This window comes from Eutrigla gurnardus (genome assembly GCF_963514095.1).
Source record: "Eutrigla gurnardus genome assembly, chromosome: 23".
Lineage (NCBI taxonomy): Eukaryota > Metazoa > Chordata > Actinopteri > Perciformes > Triglidae > Eutrigla > Eutrigla gurnardus.
In genome coordinates this window covers 15,262,497-15,280,690 of record NC_139934.1, presented here as the reverse complement: position 1 = coordinate 15,280,690, position 18,194 = coordinate 15,262,497, and the positions used below count along the sequence as shown (strand labels likewise).

Sequence of the window (18,194 nt, the reverse complement as noted above, 5' to 3'; positions counted from 1 at the left end):
AGTGGTGACCTTGTTTCATGCGTGATCTCTGTTCAGATGACGACACGAGCAGCCAGAAAGGGGAGAGCCTGCTGGAGAGCCTGGGGCGGAGCTTACAACCTGAACTCATGAAGGTGAGGATGAAGGGATTCATGTTTGTTTTTTGTATTCGTTCAGATTGGCTGAGTTAGTGAGATAAAGATAATCACATTTCAAGTGTGTGTGTTTTTTAGGGGTGTCCCCAATATGTTGATGCTTCATTCATAACAGACATTTAAATTCTAAATGAACATGCCAAAGTATATTCTGTTTAGACGCATGTTTTCATCAATGGAAACATTCTGCTTCAATCTGTGGTCAAAAACAGTTTGCTGTCCTGTTTGCAGCACGTAAAGGGAGGCATGCACCTGTATTAACAGGGCGGTCTGGCAGCAATAACACATCCAACCATGTATTACATTTATATAACTGCAATTATATAAAACAAAACTAAATTATTTCCATTTTTAAGGTGATGACAACATAGAATAGAACATATATTCACAACGGCAATAGAAGCTTTGAAATAAACGGACAAATAAATGATAATAAAAGACATATCTCAAAAATTCATCTCCGCTTTTGTACCAAACCACATTTCTAATCTGTTGTTTGTAAACCTCTCCACGACGGAAGGCAGAGCAGCTCTTTTGTTGGTCTGAGACGTTTTCTAAGCCTGAGAACAGCAGCGTTTATTCTACAGAGGCCGTGCTGTTAATATGTCTACTAACCTAGAGCTGCATACAGACAACAAAGCCCTCTGTGCTGCTGTTACACTGCTGTTTGCTCTGCTGTTTGCTCTGGGCCACTCCAGTGCAGCCTTTCCCCTCTGAGATCAGTCTGTCTGCAGGCCGGTCACACTGAGAACAGGAGAAAAGAGGGGGAGGAGATGGATTAGGTTCTTACAGTGACCTGAGGGCTTTGATATGTTTGTCCCAGTAGGTACCATGCTTATCCTTTTGTCTGGGTCTGCTTGTCTTATTCTATGTCTTACTCTTACTGTACCAGCAGAGAAAATGCTACGAGGCATCAGTCTACTGTTATTGTGTGAGATACTATTGCTTCTTTCGTCCGATATCTCTAAATGTTCTTACATTCATGGATATATGTTTCTTTCAATGGATGAGAAACACAGCACATGGCAAATAATAGTAAGAAACTACATTGCCCTACATGTCTAGCTTACTATGTCTTATATAAAGCAAACTTCCATCTTCTCTGTGTTGTGTGCAGTATGCCAGGGAGACCGACCAGTACAATAAGATGAGCAGGAATGATGGCAGACCAAAGCTGTTTTCTCTGGATCCTGAGACCCAGGTACACAAGACACTTCTTTCAACACTCGTTTAAAATGTATTTATTTCACGATTGATCAGACTGTTTGATCTCCCCTCCCTTTCCCACCGTTTCTTTCATCTTTGTCCTCTTCCTTCTTTCAATACGTTGCATTCTCTCTTGTCCTCTCTCCTCTCCACTGGATCAATCTTTATCTTCTGCTTGTTTTATCTGCTGCCTTCATGCTCCCTTCTTCCCATCTTCCCCCATCTCCTCCTCTCCTGTCTGATATCCAGAGGCTGGACTTCTCAGGCATCGAGCCAGATGTGAAGCCGTTTGAGGAGCGTTTTGGCCGTCGCATCGTGGTCAGCTGCCACGACTTGACCTTCAGTCTCCAGGGCTGCGTCAGTGAGAAAGGCGACGGCGTCCTCACCAATGTATGTCATAACCTTACTTCCAAAGGAAATATCTCTACTACTCTTTATGCTTTTTGTGATACGCTTTAAAGGGATAGTTCAGATAATTTGAAGTGGGGTTGGATTAGTTACCTATCCATAGTTGGTGTATTACCTACAGGAGATGGAGTACTAGCACTGTAGAAAATAATGTACTGCTTTATTTTAGATACCTAAAGGAATAAATATGTTTACGCTATACATGGAATATTTATACTTTCAAACAATTCCTTTAACCTAAAACCTTTTATAGTCATACATGACCAAAAGAACTCATACTCAGGGAATAAATTGAAAGAAGATTAAAATGTATAAATTATTAAATTAGCATGGTGAGACTTAAAATATCTTATTGCTTAAAAAGTGATCACCCAAAAAATATGAATCTAATGTTTTAATGTCATTTGATTTTGTCTGTATACATTTAATAATATCTCATCACAATACACAATTCTCCTTTTAGCTCTACACAAGGTCCACCATCTTCAGCCTCTGCAGTGCTGCCCCAGATTATACACCTTCATGATTCATTCATGTTGGTCTGTCTGGAAGCATTGAAGTAACCAGGCCAAAATATAACACAACTTCATATTGTTGTAATGCATTAGTTTAACTAAAATAATCAAGCAATTCCACACACTGAACATTCTTTTCCTTTTTTGCTGTTTTAAGCTTGAAGCACCTGAGATTTAAGGACTTATGCAAGAAGTCTGCTGAATGTTGGAAATGTCCTCAATGTGTTGCTCGTGAACGGCTCCTGGCAGCATGACACAGCAGTTTAGAGCATGTGTGAGCACTGCCGTTGTCAGAGTGGATTGCTATAGTCATAAAACATTGAGTTGCTTGCTGGTACATTAGAAGGGCTGGTATGAGGATTGGACTGGCTCATATTTGTGGTTTGGAAGCAGCACGCTCTCTCTTTCCCTCCTCCCTGCCTCCTTTTCTTCCACAGTCTCTGATAGGTTTAATGTTTTTTTGGATGGAGTTAGTCCAAACCATCCATCCTGGCATAAGTGCACAGTCATTCAAAAATGTGTGGGTGACATTACTGTAGAGCCAACATTTGCTTCCAAACTAGGAATGAACTATTGTTTGTTTTAACAATCTAATATACAGAAATGTTTGAGGTTTAAATACAAAATGTATCCCAACATATTTTAGCTCAGTTTACTGTTTTTTCTTTAATGAACAAATCTATTTTAATCTTATTTAATATAATGTTGGATTAAAACTCTTAGTTTGAGGTGGCAAACACTGAATTTTGGTTTACTGTTACATATTTCATGCACATTTGTGCATGTCATAAACATATTAGGTGCCTTTTTTGTGCTACGCTTGAACGAACATTTTAACAACAAACAGAGATTATAGGGTTAACGTGACCATTTTTCAATCCATCAGCAAATATGCAATGAGTGTGTGTACTTGGGGTCATTCAATGAAGTGTTAATGGAGGGATCTAGCTGAATAACGCTAGTGTGGAATGTGATGTACAGTAAATGGGTCTTACAAACAAAAAGCCCTTCACCATCTTCATCTTTGCCCAACTCCAGGTGGAACCGTTCTTCATCAGCCTCGCTCTCTTCGACGTCTCTAAGAGCTGTAAAATCTCGGCCGACTTCCACGTTGATCTCAACCCGCCGTGCGTCAGGGAGATGCTGATCGATGCCTCGGGCCAGCTCTCTCCTTCGTCTGACTCCGAGGGTGGAGGTGGAGGGAGGGAGGAGGGGGGAGGTGGAGTCATGGTGAATGGCGACTCAGCGAAAGGAAACGGCCTGCCGGTGCTTCAGAGGGTGTCGGAGGCTCTGCTGCGCTTCCCCACACAGGTAGGACCTGGGCTGTGAGATGTTTGATGATGACTTACTGATGGTGAACAGCTAGTCATTCAAGTGGGTGTGAAACCTGAATCAGTGTTTGGTCAGTCATACAAATCAGAGTGTGGAGAACACTATGTTCCAAATGCTTTGTGATTATTCATATTTCGACATGAATGTCTTCTGAACAAATAGAACAGAACCTAAATGACTTTCATTGATTGTTTATATCCACAATACGAATTAAAAAACAATAAGTTAAGATTGTTTTAAATGTTTTAAAACAAGATGATAGTAATTTGGCTCATATAAACTGTTAAAGTTACAATTTTGAAGATCTCTTTGGAGTTTTATCAGAGTTCCCAGAGATCTAAACAGCCAACAGGCAGCAACCTGAAGCCAAGCTAAAGTGCCTCAAACCTGCATTCTCTGCTGGGCCATCAGGGGGCGACGCCTCTGGTTGCAAAAAGAAGTCAGATTGCATGGAAGTCCTCTAATTCTCTCTTGATGTATTATCTCAGTAAACATTATCTCAGTAAACATTATAAACATGTGTTTATGGGCTGCACGGTGGTGTAGTGGGTAGCACTGTCGCCTCACAGCGAGAGGGTCCCGGGTTAAATTCCTAGGTCGGGTTCGGGTTCCTTCTGTGTGCAGTTTGCAGCTGGGATTGACTCCAGCCCCCCCGCAACCCTGAATACAGGATAAGCAGTAGACAATGGATAGATGGATGGAATACAACATGATGTTCATTAATTTATTAAATACAAAAGTTGATAAAGCAGGGTTTGCTTTAAGGCAGGCCTACCTTGTGATTGACAAGTGAAGCTAATAGTTAGCTTCCGTCAAATCTACCCGTTGATCCTCTGCAGTCCAAATATGGTCATTTCCGTTGACTGGTTGCAAAAAATCCAAGATGGCGACGGTCAAAATGCTGAACTCGAAGCTTCAAAACCGTAGTCCGAAAAACAATGGGTGACATCACAATAACCTTGTCCACTTCTTATATAAAGTATTTGGGTGCAACAGACCAAGTTAATATTACAAATGCAAGGATTTCCCTCAGTGGGCAATAGACAATAATTCAATGACAAACGTTGAGATTATTACTTTAAGGCAAGTCAGTTAGACTTCTTAAGTTTGCTGTAGTCTAAATAATGCCAGTTGAGTTCGCTGTGTGACAAACAAAAGACTGCTGATGTAGCTTTGGCTGCCTTGTCATCCTGTTGGATTCGAGGTTTTTGCTGATGTGAGTTTTACTGAATCTTTATGTTTTTAGCTGCTCTTTTCTCTGGTGTTCATAGCGGTTACTCCTCATGAAGAACTAGCTGAAGATGAGCATTAGTTCACGCTGTGGTTTGCTCTTCCTCTTCCTACCGTAATTCAAAGGGTTAGATTCACAGAAAACCCCTCCATGCCATGTGTCCTCAGAAGACCTTTCACTACCTCTTCTGAAACACTCACACTCACAATTTACAAATATAATGATCACCAGTGGAACACTGTTCACACACTACATTTCCCTCGCCGGGTCAGGTTGTGGTTGACTTCTGACCTCAGTCTTGACTCTGAAAACGTCCTCAGAGCTCAGAGAGATGACTGAATGTCTGGAACGCTGCTCAGCATTCCCATGCTGACTGCAGCCGGTCTGGCAGATTTGTGACCAGCCGATGGATTCCCCGTTGCATCTTGTCACCGCGATGATGGGGCTCTTCATCCCAACACAGGCTTTTTGATATTGAACTCTCCCTTTTCCTGCGCTGCGTTTTTCATTGTAGTATTTCCAGATGGTCTCCAGACAGTGCTTAGAACATGACCAGCCTTTAAAATCTTTGAACGGAGACCTCGGTTTTTAGCTCATTCATCTAACATATGCAAGTGATTTTGGAATCGGTTTAGATTGTCAGGTTTATTTCTGTCCACTGCTCGTCCATGTAAGCTCCAGTTTATGTCTTGCCACTTGTTGTTGCTGTGTTTTGGGTTGAGAGTTTATTTTGGAAATGATTATGCCCTTTGTGAGTGTTATTCTTGGCTCGGGCAAACTCCAGCAGGTGCTGTGAAACATACATACGGTCTGTTTCTCTTTACCCATTAAAATGATTAAGTCACTCAGTAAGATCTTGTGCCTGTTGTAACTTAGCAACAGTTAGTTTAGGAACCGTTTTCCGATACAATTTCTGTTAAGAGACAAGACTGGTGTATCACGGCATAAACGTGAGAAGATGAATAGTCAGGAAAGTACTCCGAAACAGCAAAAACAGTATTTATTTATTTAGATTGTCTAATATATTGAGTCAAAGAAGATTATACATGCAGTATATTGTTGTGCATTTCCATTTATTGGAAATAATTCTGAAATATACATTCATGTACATCAGCAAATTAAAAAGAGAAAGGAAACATATTCTAGATAAAATAAATAAATAATAACTACATAATAGAGAATACAGCAACCAGTAGCGAGTCGATAAATAAAAGAACCGTTCTCGTCTAATTTATGGACATTCTGCCAACCAACATCTGTGAAAGCTCTACACCAGCAGGACACCCACATACAAACACATGCGTACAAACAGAGCAGCCTCTACCTCTGTGATTAGCGTGCTATTATAGCTCGGCAGGCCACAGTTTAATTTAAGTGCATTGGGTGTGGTCCAAGGACGGAGCTTCCTCCCTCCGCTGCATCAGCACGGCCTCTGTTCCTCTTCATTACATAATTCCTGAATCCAATACGTTTTGTCTAAGTGCAACTGTTAAGGAGAAACTATTTGGGAGCTATTCTCAGAAGTATATTGGCAACATATTTCATTTAGGAGTCCCCCCTCCTTCCCTCTCCCTTATACAAGGCAACAAATCATAATGTCAGAGATTGAGACCAGAAGCAGCTGTGTGTGGTTGTGTAAAACCTAGATCAGTGAGAGAGGATGGACAGTGTGATTGCTTCGAGCATAAACCAGAGTGTGTGTGTGTGTGTGTGTGTGTGTGACTTGCACCATGCTCTGTCTCTCTGCGTCTCTCCGAAGATGTGTATTATTAATGTGCCGTTCCTGACATCTATTTTGATTTAAAGCTGCATTAGCCGTTAAGATGGAGCAACTGCTCGCTCCTCCGTTTTATGTTGAACATTTCATGACTTCCTGCTGCTTCTGTCTCCATTTTTGTTTCCGTTTCCAGAAGCCTCCGTGGTGGTCGTACATACATAGTAATGTAATGTGAGCTTATATATGAGCAGCAGGGTTTTTTCTCCCCCTTGAGATCATTTGCGTGAACTGACGTGAAAAAGCTAAAAGACGGCCTCGTTTCGGCCAGTCCTAAAATAGACGTGAGCCCCGTGTGGTTTTCCTGTGTAGCTTCAGCTAAAGGCAGCCACTTCCCCTGTGATCGCCTTGTACAGAAGCAGTGGATGGATCGAATCGCTGATGATGATTGTCAATTTATTTGAGTACTCGGCAGTTTGGATGAAGTGGTTTTCTTGAAAGGAAGGTAGGGAGAGATTCTGAGTCATGAATCCCTGCTAACAAGCCTCCTCCTCTCTCCTGCAGGGGATCTTCTCAGTGACCAACCCTCATGCAGATATCTACCTTGTGGCCCGCGTAGAGAAGGTGTTACAGAACGGCATCACGCACTCTGCCGAGCCGTACATCAAGACCTCAGACATCAACAAGGTCCGCTTCACTTCAAGACAAACATATGACCAAAGCAGCAGTCAGCTTTCTGTCTTTTCATCTTCTCACCATGTCTCCACAGACTGCTCAGAAAGTGCTCAAAGCTGCCAAGCAGACATGCCAGCGCTTGGGCCGCTACAGGATGCCATTCGCCTGGGCTGCCAAGTAAGACAGGAATTACCCATGAGTCAAAATCACCCAGTGATCCCTCTGTTTGGGTTCATCTTGGGAACATCCGAACGTGTAAACGATATCGTGATGATAAGATGTGTCTTGTGGATGTGCTGTAGCCACGTGTGATGTGTTTTCAGGCAGGTGTTCAAAGACGCCCAGGGCAGCCTGGACATGGATGGCAAGTTTTCTCCTCTCTACCGCCAAGACAGCAGCAAAGTGTCGACTGATGACATCATCAAGCTGCTGGCCGACATCAGGAAGTGAGTCATAACCACTCCTTCTGTTTGAGTCAGTGCTGAGCTCCTGGAGGCAGTTCTGTGTAGTAGAATACAACTTTGGAGGTCATCCTGTAAATCAATAGCACTTTGTGAGTTTTATTGCGTTTCGTTCTTATTTGTATTCTCTTTTTCCTCGTCAGACCGGAGAAGAGCAAGCTTCAAAGCATCCCAGGACAGCTGAATGTCACCATTGAGTGTGTCCCACCTGATTTCTCAAGTACATTGTCATGTCCAAACACTCCCCTTGTTCTAACATTTGTCTCGTTGAGTGCCGGCCTTAAAACACACTAACCCCTGCACGATGTACAGTACAAACACAATGACTGCATTCTTAAATGTGAGAATATATTTGGATTAAATGACTAAACAGTCAGTAAACAGCTTTATGAACCTGTTGTAGTCAGCTGCTGCTGATCTTATCTAGACGGTGGTATTTCAAAGGCAAAAGTAGAATGAGCTTTCATTTTAGATCACAGAGATTACAATCAAACGATAGGAGCAAAGACCAAACCTGTGGTTCCCTCACCACACATTCAACAACATTCTCCTGCTGTTGAACCCACAGCCGTTACAGCATACTATTATTTCAGGCTTTTATTCTAGAATCTAGTTTTGACTTTTTTCCACCAGATTCAGTCATTTTGGGGCAAATCTTTTTATTTATTTTCTGCACAAAAAATAGAAATACATCAAATCAATGCTGTCGCTGATCGTTGACATATCCCAGACAGAAATAAAACCCCTAGCACTTAGTTTAGAGTAAATAATTCAGTTTTTGATGTTTTTTCTTTTCATTAAAACAATAACAGTGGCATTTCAATTTCAGTTCATTCTGAAAAGGTATGAATATTGTTGGTGATTATCAAGACTGAAAGACATCAGAGCAACTTTTTAAAAGTGAGGCACAAGCGGTGTTATATGGACCGGTGTTGAGTTTAGAAACGCTGACACGGCGGTGGAGGTTTGGTCCTCTAACTCGTTTGTCTCTCACACAGACACGGTGACTTCCTCGTACGTTCCCGTCAAGCCCTTCGAGGACAGCTGTGAGCGGGTGACGGTGGAGGTGGAGGAGTTTCTCCCCGAGGAGGCCAAGTACAACTACCCCTACACCACCTACAAGAACCAGGTCTACATCTGCCCCTTGCAGCTCAAATACGATAACCAGAAGAGCTTCACCAAGGTGTGTGACTCCGAATGAAGCTGGATGAAGAGTGGACGATGGGGGGAATGAATGATGAACTATCTTTCAACGACTGTTTTCTGTGTAGTTGCTGCCTATGAGTTGACTTGGTGGTTCACTCTGCTGTATGACTGACCCGTGTAATGTTTGCTCCACACCAGGCTAGAAACATTGCAGTCTGCATCCAGTTCCGGGATTCAGATGAAGAAGGTGCAACCCCTTTAAAGGTCAGTTGTATGAACTGTATATATTGTGCTATAAACAGTATGCAACTGATAGACGTAGGAGTGTGTTCTCAGGTCATTTGCTTGAAGTTGGATCTAATCTTTCGGTCGGATACAGAGTTTTAGGGCTAATCAGAGATTTTGAGAACACAGTTGAAATATTTTGAGAAAAAGTTTAATTATTACACCTTATCAAATACTAAACCTTTGTGTGTTTGTCTGTCGCTCCTATTGTTTTTAGATGCGATTCAATATCAAAATTTGACTTAATTTGACAATGCGTTACAATTTCATATCCACCACTTCACTGACAAACTACACTGTGCACTAAAACCTGGACTCTGACTGAAACAGACTGCTCATCTCATCTGCCCACCAATACTCATATTCTTACCTTCATAACAGCTGACAGGTCCCTTTGGTACAACTCCTGTTGTTTCTAAATGTGCTTGTTATACAAATAAAGTTGACCTATGCATTAATAAGTCATATTGACTGCTTCATTGACTGCACTAAAACCTTGCAATGGCTGAGGGGATCGGTTGATTGCAGCACTTGGTCGCCAAGAACAGAGTAGCTAAAAGGCTTTATGGGATCAGTTGATTTGACCACGACACTCGGTCAGCGAGCTGCCGGTACTAGGCTTCGCTTGACTATGACTCGACACAAGTGTTGCTATATCGCTGTGGACTCAGTCAGCTGTTGCAGTTCTCATGGTTCTCGGTTCTGTGTGAGTGTTATGAGTCATATAGGCAGTAGAGGTGCTAGTGGACCAGGAGACTAATGTCAAACACCATAGAAGAAGATGGGCTTCCTGACAAAGCCTCAGCCTTGGTTAGAGAGTAGGTTACGTATTTCTGCTGCTGGGACAGACGACGATAGGAACACTTTATACATTTGACAGAGAGCCGACTCATTTCCTGCTGACATCCGATCGACTCAGTGAATGAACCCGGTTCAAAGACCCGGCTCTTCGGACAGACCATCAACACTAGTTCTTCTGCATAGTCAGAAGAACTAGATGAGTCCTTTTTAAGACTTTCTTCTGGAGATGTTACAACTGGATTCCTAGTAATGATCGATTTTATTCTTAAAGTCTCTGATTCTTTTTCTTAAAGAGTACAAATCCTTCAAAACTACAAAGACTTGGAGTGACATAATTCTTGGAATGAATTATATAATTAAATATACAAGGCTGCTAAAGTTTTTTTTAATAGAGAAGTCTAATATGCAAACTCTGAACAAGGAGTTTATAGACGGACAGGAACGACGTCTGTCAAAAAGCATCCTCAGGACAATATACATTCATAATAGCAACATACAATAGCAGATAATGTATTCCAGATAACGTTTCGACTGAACAAAGGAAGATAGAACAGGAGATGGAAGAACAGATGGATGAAACAGGAGTGTACGTTCCTTTCAGCAGACCGCTGCAAAGGTCTCAACAGTAACGCTGTCATGCAAAGTTGTGGAATGTGAGGTGAGATCTGATCAATGGCAGAGGCCTCAAACATGACTCTTTTCATTGCTTTTCCCAACGTGGAAGTCATCGGAGTGCAGCCTCGAGGCCAGAAAAGGAGAAAGGAAACGCTTACAGAAGCTGGTTATTACAGCTGGCAGGAGCAGATAATGGATGGTCACTCTTTTTCTCTCTCCTCTACCTCGCTATTTCTCTCTGGCCACATGGGAAATATTTGTGGGTGGAAACCGTCATCAAAGCACCGTGGATTGTTTTTCAATTTTCCTGTGAAGGGGGGGGGGACAGAAAATTCTTTTGACTTCAACCGCCAAAACATTTTGCACTTGATGCTTGTGATTAAGTCAGTCCAGACAGGCAGATCAGCATCCAGCCATGCGTGATAACTCAGATAGCGTACAGTCTGCTCTCAAACAATGAAGACGTATACGATGAGGCAGTACAATGAGCAGGAACCAGCAGCACACCTCTCGGGAGATTTTGATCAGTCTCTAAGACACACCGACTGACAGGTTTTTGGAGCTTTGAGACACAGAAACATGAAACATGAAAATACATTAAATATCTTCTGATCCGAAGCTGATTCTTGTCAACAATAATCACCGGTAATGATCTCTAGTGTCACTTATCTGATGCTCTGTCAGTGCAGTCAGTTAGAAGGTGTTTTTGGTCCTGTGTGGTACAAGTACATGTATGAACAGGACGACTCTTTGACAGATAAGAGCCACATCTGGACCCCCATCCGCCCCCTCCACTGCTGCTGTAAGGGCTCCTGACTGTGTTCCTGTTGTACTTTGTGACTACAACAACATATTTTTGCTGAAATCTGTGTAATCCCCCCCCACCTCCTTCCCTCCCTTCACCTCCGCGACCCCGGCTGAGCTGAGAACTTCCACCCTGTCACCCCTCTCTCTTTCTCTCTCTCCGAACCTCCAAGCTCATCTAGTCCCGCGGAGACTCCATCTTTTTTTTTCTGATCCCGGCTCCAATCAGTCTCAATTTGAATCAGTTGGCTCCAGTTGTCCTTCCTCTGGCCAGCGCTGCTCATTATTGCTCATTAGAGATGACAACAACTATTAGCATCCTAATTACAGCATCAAACCAGCCATCAGAACAGGTTGGAAGTCTTCCCTTCCCTTCATGTAACTTATATAATATCCTGACCGGAGGTTTTTATACACAACTTCTTGCCACAGTGGCTGCTGCTTTCATGCAAGACAGAGCTTTGGTTATACAATATCTCGCCTGGAGGTTGAGGCTGCATTCATAAGAAAAATCCCACATTTAATTCCGCTAATGGCTCAAGTTGCCATTTGGAAAGAAAAATGAATATTTCTGTTTTCACATGTGGAGTCAATGTGCAGTAATTGTTCCGTTTGTTGGTTTTCTGTCATCATCATCATCATCATCATCATCATCATCATCATCATCCAGTAGAGGAGGCAGGACACTGTCGCTTCGTTAAAATAAGATCAACAGTGCTTCGCGTGGCCTGAAAATGTGTATGTTTTTGGTAATGAGGCCCCTCTTGTCTAGTCAGAGGCCATGCTTTGGATAATGTCAGGTTCCCCACTCTGGTTTCTCACTTCTTCCTTTCATCTCTTGGTGCTTCAAAGATGCATACGATGAGGGCCTCGCACACTCAGACCGACTCTTCTCCAAATAGTGTCAGTAATCACAGATTTGTGAGCACACACTCATCGCTGTGTGGCCCCAACACCAAAGAGGTAGAGTTTGAAGTCTGATTGTGCTTGCTTGCCTTCCAGTGCATCTATGGAAAGCCAGGAGACTCGCTCTTCACCAGCAGCACCTACGCAGCCGTGCTGCACCACAATCAGAGCCCGGAGTTCTACGACGAGGTGAGACGATTTCCTCATTATCCCGACGAGCTCAAATTTCATATCACAGTAGATAAACTGAGTGACAATTTTACGGGCATGCGGCAAATTGTGTCTGTGGAATAAAACTTTTGGCAGAAACATTCATCTAGTTATCAACACTGAATTAAGAGGAAATAAGAAGTGCAACAATGCAGAAACTTTCCAGAACCAGGGTTTTTTTTCAGAGGCAGTCGCTGTGTTGAGCACTGAGATAATCCCATAAATCAGTCCCGAGGTAGAGCTGTGATCTCACACACACACACACACACACACACACACACACACACACACACACACAGCCAGTTGTTTGATCTCAAGGAATATTTTAATAAACAGATTTTTAACAAAGCCATACAAATTTATCAAGATGCGTTTTAAAACTCCCATTGCTTTTAAACAGAGATACAAAAATTCCTTCATCCCCTTTTCTATCCAAGTACTTAATGCACACAACAGGAAGAGATAGCCTCCCCCTCCCACCAGTATCCACTCCCTCTTCTTATATCTAAACTGACTAAAACTGAACACAGCGAAAGAGGTCCAGTCAGGATACTGTTAGAGAGGTAGAGCAGACGGGGGGGTCCATATGGTCCTGATATCAAACGGATTAGGGTCTTAAGCCCCCCCACACACACAGAGGAACGCTCACTGGAATTCACCTCCAAATGCCTGAGCTTCCAGTCACATCATTACATATTTTGCCTTGATCTTCTGTAAAGCGTCTTTGAATAGTCTGATATTGCTATATGAAACGGATTATAATTTTTAATTAATAATGCAACAAAAATTCTGACATTTAAAATAATCCCAGTCAGGACACAGGCCTTAAAGGCTCTGGAGGTCTCTGACTTTCCCTACAGGAAGTAGAAACTAACTAGTTGAATCATTCATACTGGTGTCATATGGGAGAGTCATGATGCGTTCATGGTATTCTCAAGAAGTTGGTTACTAGATCTGTATGAGGGGAAAATCAATTTAGTGGTTATCCATGACCATGTGTCACTTCCTGTGAGAAAATCAGCATGGGCAAAAGGCATGGAAAAATACATGACTTTGCTGGTGCTGCCCCCTGGTGGATAAGATGTTTCACTAAGTGTTTTTCAGGGATTGCAAAATTAGTGTAAAATAGTGTATTAGTGCCATTGTATGTGTAAAAAATAAAGAAAATAAAATGAATAATGGTACTGGGGGAAGGGGGTAGGCTATTACTCTGAGAAAAAAAACATATTTTTTTTTATTAGGGTTGTAAATATGCAAGGGAAAAAACTTGTAATATTCTCTGACATTTAAGAGGTAAAAGTAATAAATTTAGAGGAAAAAACCCCCCAACTCAAATCAGTGTGTTGCCACTATCGGTGTCAGTATATTCCCTTTCTAAGCTTTTCCACTGTGTACAGGTGAAGATTGAACTGCCGGTCCACGTTCATGAGAAACACCACATCCTCTTCACCTTTTACCACATCAGCTGTGAGTCCAGCAGCAAGGCTAGCAGCAAGAAGAGAGAGGCAGTAGAGTCTCTGGGTGAGTGTGCTGGGAGACTGTCTCTGCATGTGTTTTTATATGTGTCCTTGAATGCAAAATTATTAAACATGAAAAGAAAACCACATTGCAAGAACTTTTTGCTTCTCACGTTCGAAGAGGATTTCAGTATTTCTCTTATTTATTTGAATGATAGTATGTTTCCTGCCAAATTAGACCCAGTAAAGCCAACCTTGCTTATTTCATGTGTTCCAGTGGGTTACTCCTGGATGCCTTTGCTAAAAGACGGGAGGATGCAGTCCGTAGAGCTCCAGCTGCCTGTAGCAGCCACCTTACCTCCTGGATACCTGTGTCAGGACACCAGGAAGGTACAGTAGACTCAGTCACCCATCTGATGCTCAAGCACAATGGCAAAGCTAAAATAAAAGCTTATAGATGCACAGATGATCTGACATCAAACAATTAAGCTACTGCTGATATCTGATTTAGTAACTTGTGAGCTAAATGTCCACAAATTGATGTTTTTTTACACTGTTTTATCCATGTTTAAAAAACAACTTAAATGCTTCATATTTGTGTGAATTTCAACAGTCCCAACCAGATCTGAAGTGGGTGGAAAATGCCAAGACGCTGTTCAAAGTGAGGACCCACGTGGCATCAACAATATATGCTCAGGTACAACACTTCAACAACACTTTGATGGTTTTAAAGGTTGGGATTGACAAAGTCACACAAGAACAAAAACAAACTAACCAGTCGCTGCAGTGGTAGACCAGCAACTCACATGTTCTGGGAGATGAAATGACTGTTTTTGTCAATGGAGTTGAAGAGAGCATAGATAATAGCATTTGGTGTTATGTGAAAAAAAATGAAAATGAATACAGACCACAGAATGACTTGGGAAGACATATGTAATGAAGCACATGCAGCAACTAATTCCAATACATTGAGATAATTCAAATAAAATGAAGGTAATAATGAGATTTGATGAATCTCCAGAAATAGTGGCTATAAAATGGGTCCAACATACTCAAATATATGTTGGAGCAAATGTGGTGCACACATTGGCAGCCATACCCACGTGTTTTGGACGTGTCTGAAATTGAGTACACTTTGTAAAGTCAACCCCAGTGGGCTTTAAGGGAAGTGCTAAATACTAATATTGCTAACAGCAGCATTTTATTTCATTTTATTTGTTTCTGTATTTATTTTTCTTTGACCTCTTCTTACCATTATACTTTCAAACTGGAATTAAGTTTTTTATATGTTTTGGTGGGATCCTTTTTTGTAATTTTAATCTACAAACCATGTTGATATTGTTTAAAACAGAAAAATAGCAATTATGATTGTATGAGTGAAATAAAGCTCTCCCTCTAAGGTAGCAAAGACAGTGTGTGTGGATGATAGTAATACTGCATGGTTTCCTCTACAGGACCTCCATCTACACAAATTCTTCCAGCACTGCCAGCTGATGAGGACGACGTCAGAGGGAAACCCAGCAGAACTCATCAAATACCTGAAGGTGAGATGCTGTGAGGCAGCACACACTCCTCAGATGATGCTCCAGAGAGTTTTTTCTTCCCAACTACCGTAAAGCCTGTTATTTGTGTAGCCATGTTGAATTAAAGCATTAAAGTAATAGGAAAGCTAAAAACAAAACAACAATTCAACCAAAACTCAACAACTAAGACGATCAACACGCAGCATGAGAAAGAAGATGAACACAACCACTAGATGGCGATGGAGGGCTGTGAACAAATATTTGCCCAGCAGAAATATAATAGAGAGATGTTATCTTCATAGAACAAAATATGACACATGCTTACAACAGTGAGTAACAACTAATCATTTTGTGACATCTATCATTAATCAATCTGAAACGTCGGCTCTGCACGGAGCTTGAGAAGGTTGCAAATTTTACTTTGGCAGAGAATGTGTTCAATGTGAGGTTTGAAGTTAAGGTCAAGAGCATAAACACACATATTTAATTTGATCAACTTTATGCAGAGAAATAAAACCAGAAATAAAATAAATAAAAATCAGGAGAAGTAATTTGCTCCTTGCTTTGATAAACGGGTGAAGTTAATCTGTTCAATGTTGCTTTCTTCAGTTGAAGTTGTTCCACATTGAGGACATTTTCCTGGAAGACATCTTTTTTTCTATCATGACATCCATCAGCTGCCCAACAAAGGACTCTTATTTCCCCTCTTAAAAATATGCTCTTCTCCTCCCCATCCCTGGTAGCACATGGGTAAGACGGGTAAACACAGGTTAACATAAAAGTAAATGAATAAAAAATAAATTCTATAATTCTAAACTGTTCTATATAATATCTTGGTAATGGTATAAAAATGAGAGTTCAGTTCAAGTTCCAGAGCTCCCTCTGGAACTTGGTCAAGTCTAGTCTTCCTGTCTGAGGTGACCAGAGTTTTCCAGTTAGAGGAAGCCAACTGTCAGAATCAGTATCTTCTGTAAACATTTTAACATGGATGGGATTTGACAGTTTATATTTAAAAGGATTCCATATTTCAAGAGGACTGCACATCAAATATGATTTGCCCTTGGAATAATCCCCAAAAACCTTACTTACTACTGAATATACTTATTTGTTTACTTTGTATAAAAGTTTTGTGTCATAAAATAAATAAATAAATACATTGAAATGTAATTTAAACTAACTTTATTTCCATGTCTCTCCTGTATGTTCCACCTATTTCTCCCTTCCTGTAGTGCCTGCATGCCATGGAGACGCATGTCATCATCAACTTCCTCCCAACGGTGCTGATGCAGCTGTTTGGGGTGCTCACTGCAGCAACCAAAGAAACCCATGAGATCGCTGTCAACTCTCTGCGGTGAGTTGTTCACTTGTGTGAAATGTGGCTGCAGATTGTGCTAATTGATACCGATTCAACATACTTCCAGTCTGACACCGCCCTGCTTCTGTGCATTCAGTGTGATCATACATATAGTCTCTAGATGCCACGAGGAGGGCCTGGAACACTACCTGCGCTCTTTTGTTAAGGTAACATACCAACACAAACACTGCTACAGGGTTTATAACGATCACACTCCATAACTGACATGTGTTTCTCTTCTTAGTATGTGTTTGTGACCAACAACCCGGCATCAGGGAGTTCAGCGACCACCCACGAGGTGCTGGCCACCGCCGTGACGGCCACCCTCAAGCAGACCGCCGACTTCAACACCAGCAACAAGCTGCTCAAGGTGAGTTTCGGCCTTATTGGCATACAACTCAGGTGTAGTACCAATATTGAACAGCAGGCAGCATACTTGCATAAATGCAGGGTTTCATAGGGGTGCTGGAAATCCTCGAAAACATTTGGATGTTAGTGTGGTATTTTCAAGGTTCAAAAGGTGCTTGGCTTTAGAATAAAGTGCTTGGAATGTCTGTTCTATGTGATGAGATGCACAATATAACACAGAGAAAAGAAGATCTCCATATTTGAGGGACTGAAAACAGCATTTTCTGACATTTCTGCATGAAAAATGACTTTTGATGATGAAAATAGTTGGTGATTATATTTCTGTGGATCTGTTAATGGAATTAGTTTCCCTTTCATTTGTGGTCCTTCTGTAAAAAGCTGTCTCCACACATCATGTTGGTTGTTTAGAGGACAATAACATCTCATTGAATGTGATGAACAAGTGCAATAATAAATAGACTGAATACTGACCATTGGATTGATACAAATATGGAGTTTACCACAGCTGGAAGGTGCTGGAAAAGCATGAAAATCCACCTTGAAAAGTGCATGAATTTGACTTTGGCAAAGGTGTAGTTACCCTGAAAATGACTCATCACAGCCTTGAATCACTTCCACAGAAGATATCCATAAACATGTAGCTGCTTGTGCTGTAATTCAATTATAGCTTCAGATTTATTCCTGCACCATGTCAGACTGCTTATAATATGTGTGTGTGTGTGTGTGTGTGTGTGTGTGTGTGTGTGTGTGTGTGTGTGTGTGCTCCTTGTATGTGTTCACACTTGTTTCTGATTCTGATTTAGAGTCACATTTAACACGGTCCTCCAATCTTTTCTTTCCTGAAAGCTCATTAACATATTGGGATATACTATACTATATATAGTAGTGGTATTCTGACTCCTCCTCTTGTGTTCCTTCTGTAGTACTCTTGGTTCTTTTTTGAAACCATGGCCAAATCCATGGCCCAGTACCTGCAAGAGGGAAACCGCATTAAGGTATTAAGTGATTTCTTCTTCTTCGTTTACGTCCTGTGTGTTTAACAATACCT

The 18,194-nt window shown here is 41.5% G+C and overlaps 1 protein-coding gene across 1 annotated transcript in view; it reads left to right on the top strand.

The window, feature by feature from the left end:
• dock11 (dedicator of cytokinesis 11) overlaps nt 1-18,194 on the top strand; it is a 54,992-nt gene that overhangs the window by 10,652 nt on the left and 26,146 nt on the right. Inside the window, 19 exon segments of the mRNA XM_084003307.1 lie at nt 37-113; nt 1,252-1,335; nt 1,590-1,730; nt 3,302-3,574; nt 7,105-7,227; nt 7,310-7,392; nt 7,539-7,661; nt 7,820-7,896; nt 8,675-8,859; nt 9,021-9,086; nt 12,330-12,422; nt 13,841-13,964; nt 14,178-14,290; nt 14,514-14,597; nt 15,355-15,444; nt 16,653-16,774; nt 16,875-16,944; nt 17,022-17,147; nt 18,070-18,141. Of these exon segments, the coding sequence (XP_083859433.1) occupies nt 37-113; nt 1,252-1,335; nt 1,590-1,730; nt 3,302-3,574; nt 7,105-7,227; nt 7,310-7,392; nt 7,539-7,661; nt 7,820-7,896; nt 8,675-8,859; nt 9,021-9,086; nt 12,330-12,422; nt 13,841-13,964; nt 14,178-14,290; nt 14,514-14,597; nt 15,355-15,444; nt 16,653-16,774; nt 16,875-16,944; nt 17,022-17,147; nt 18,070-18,141 (2,126 nt within the window).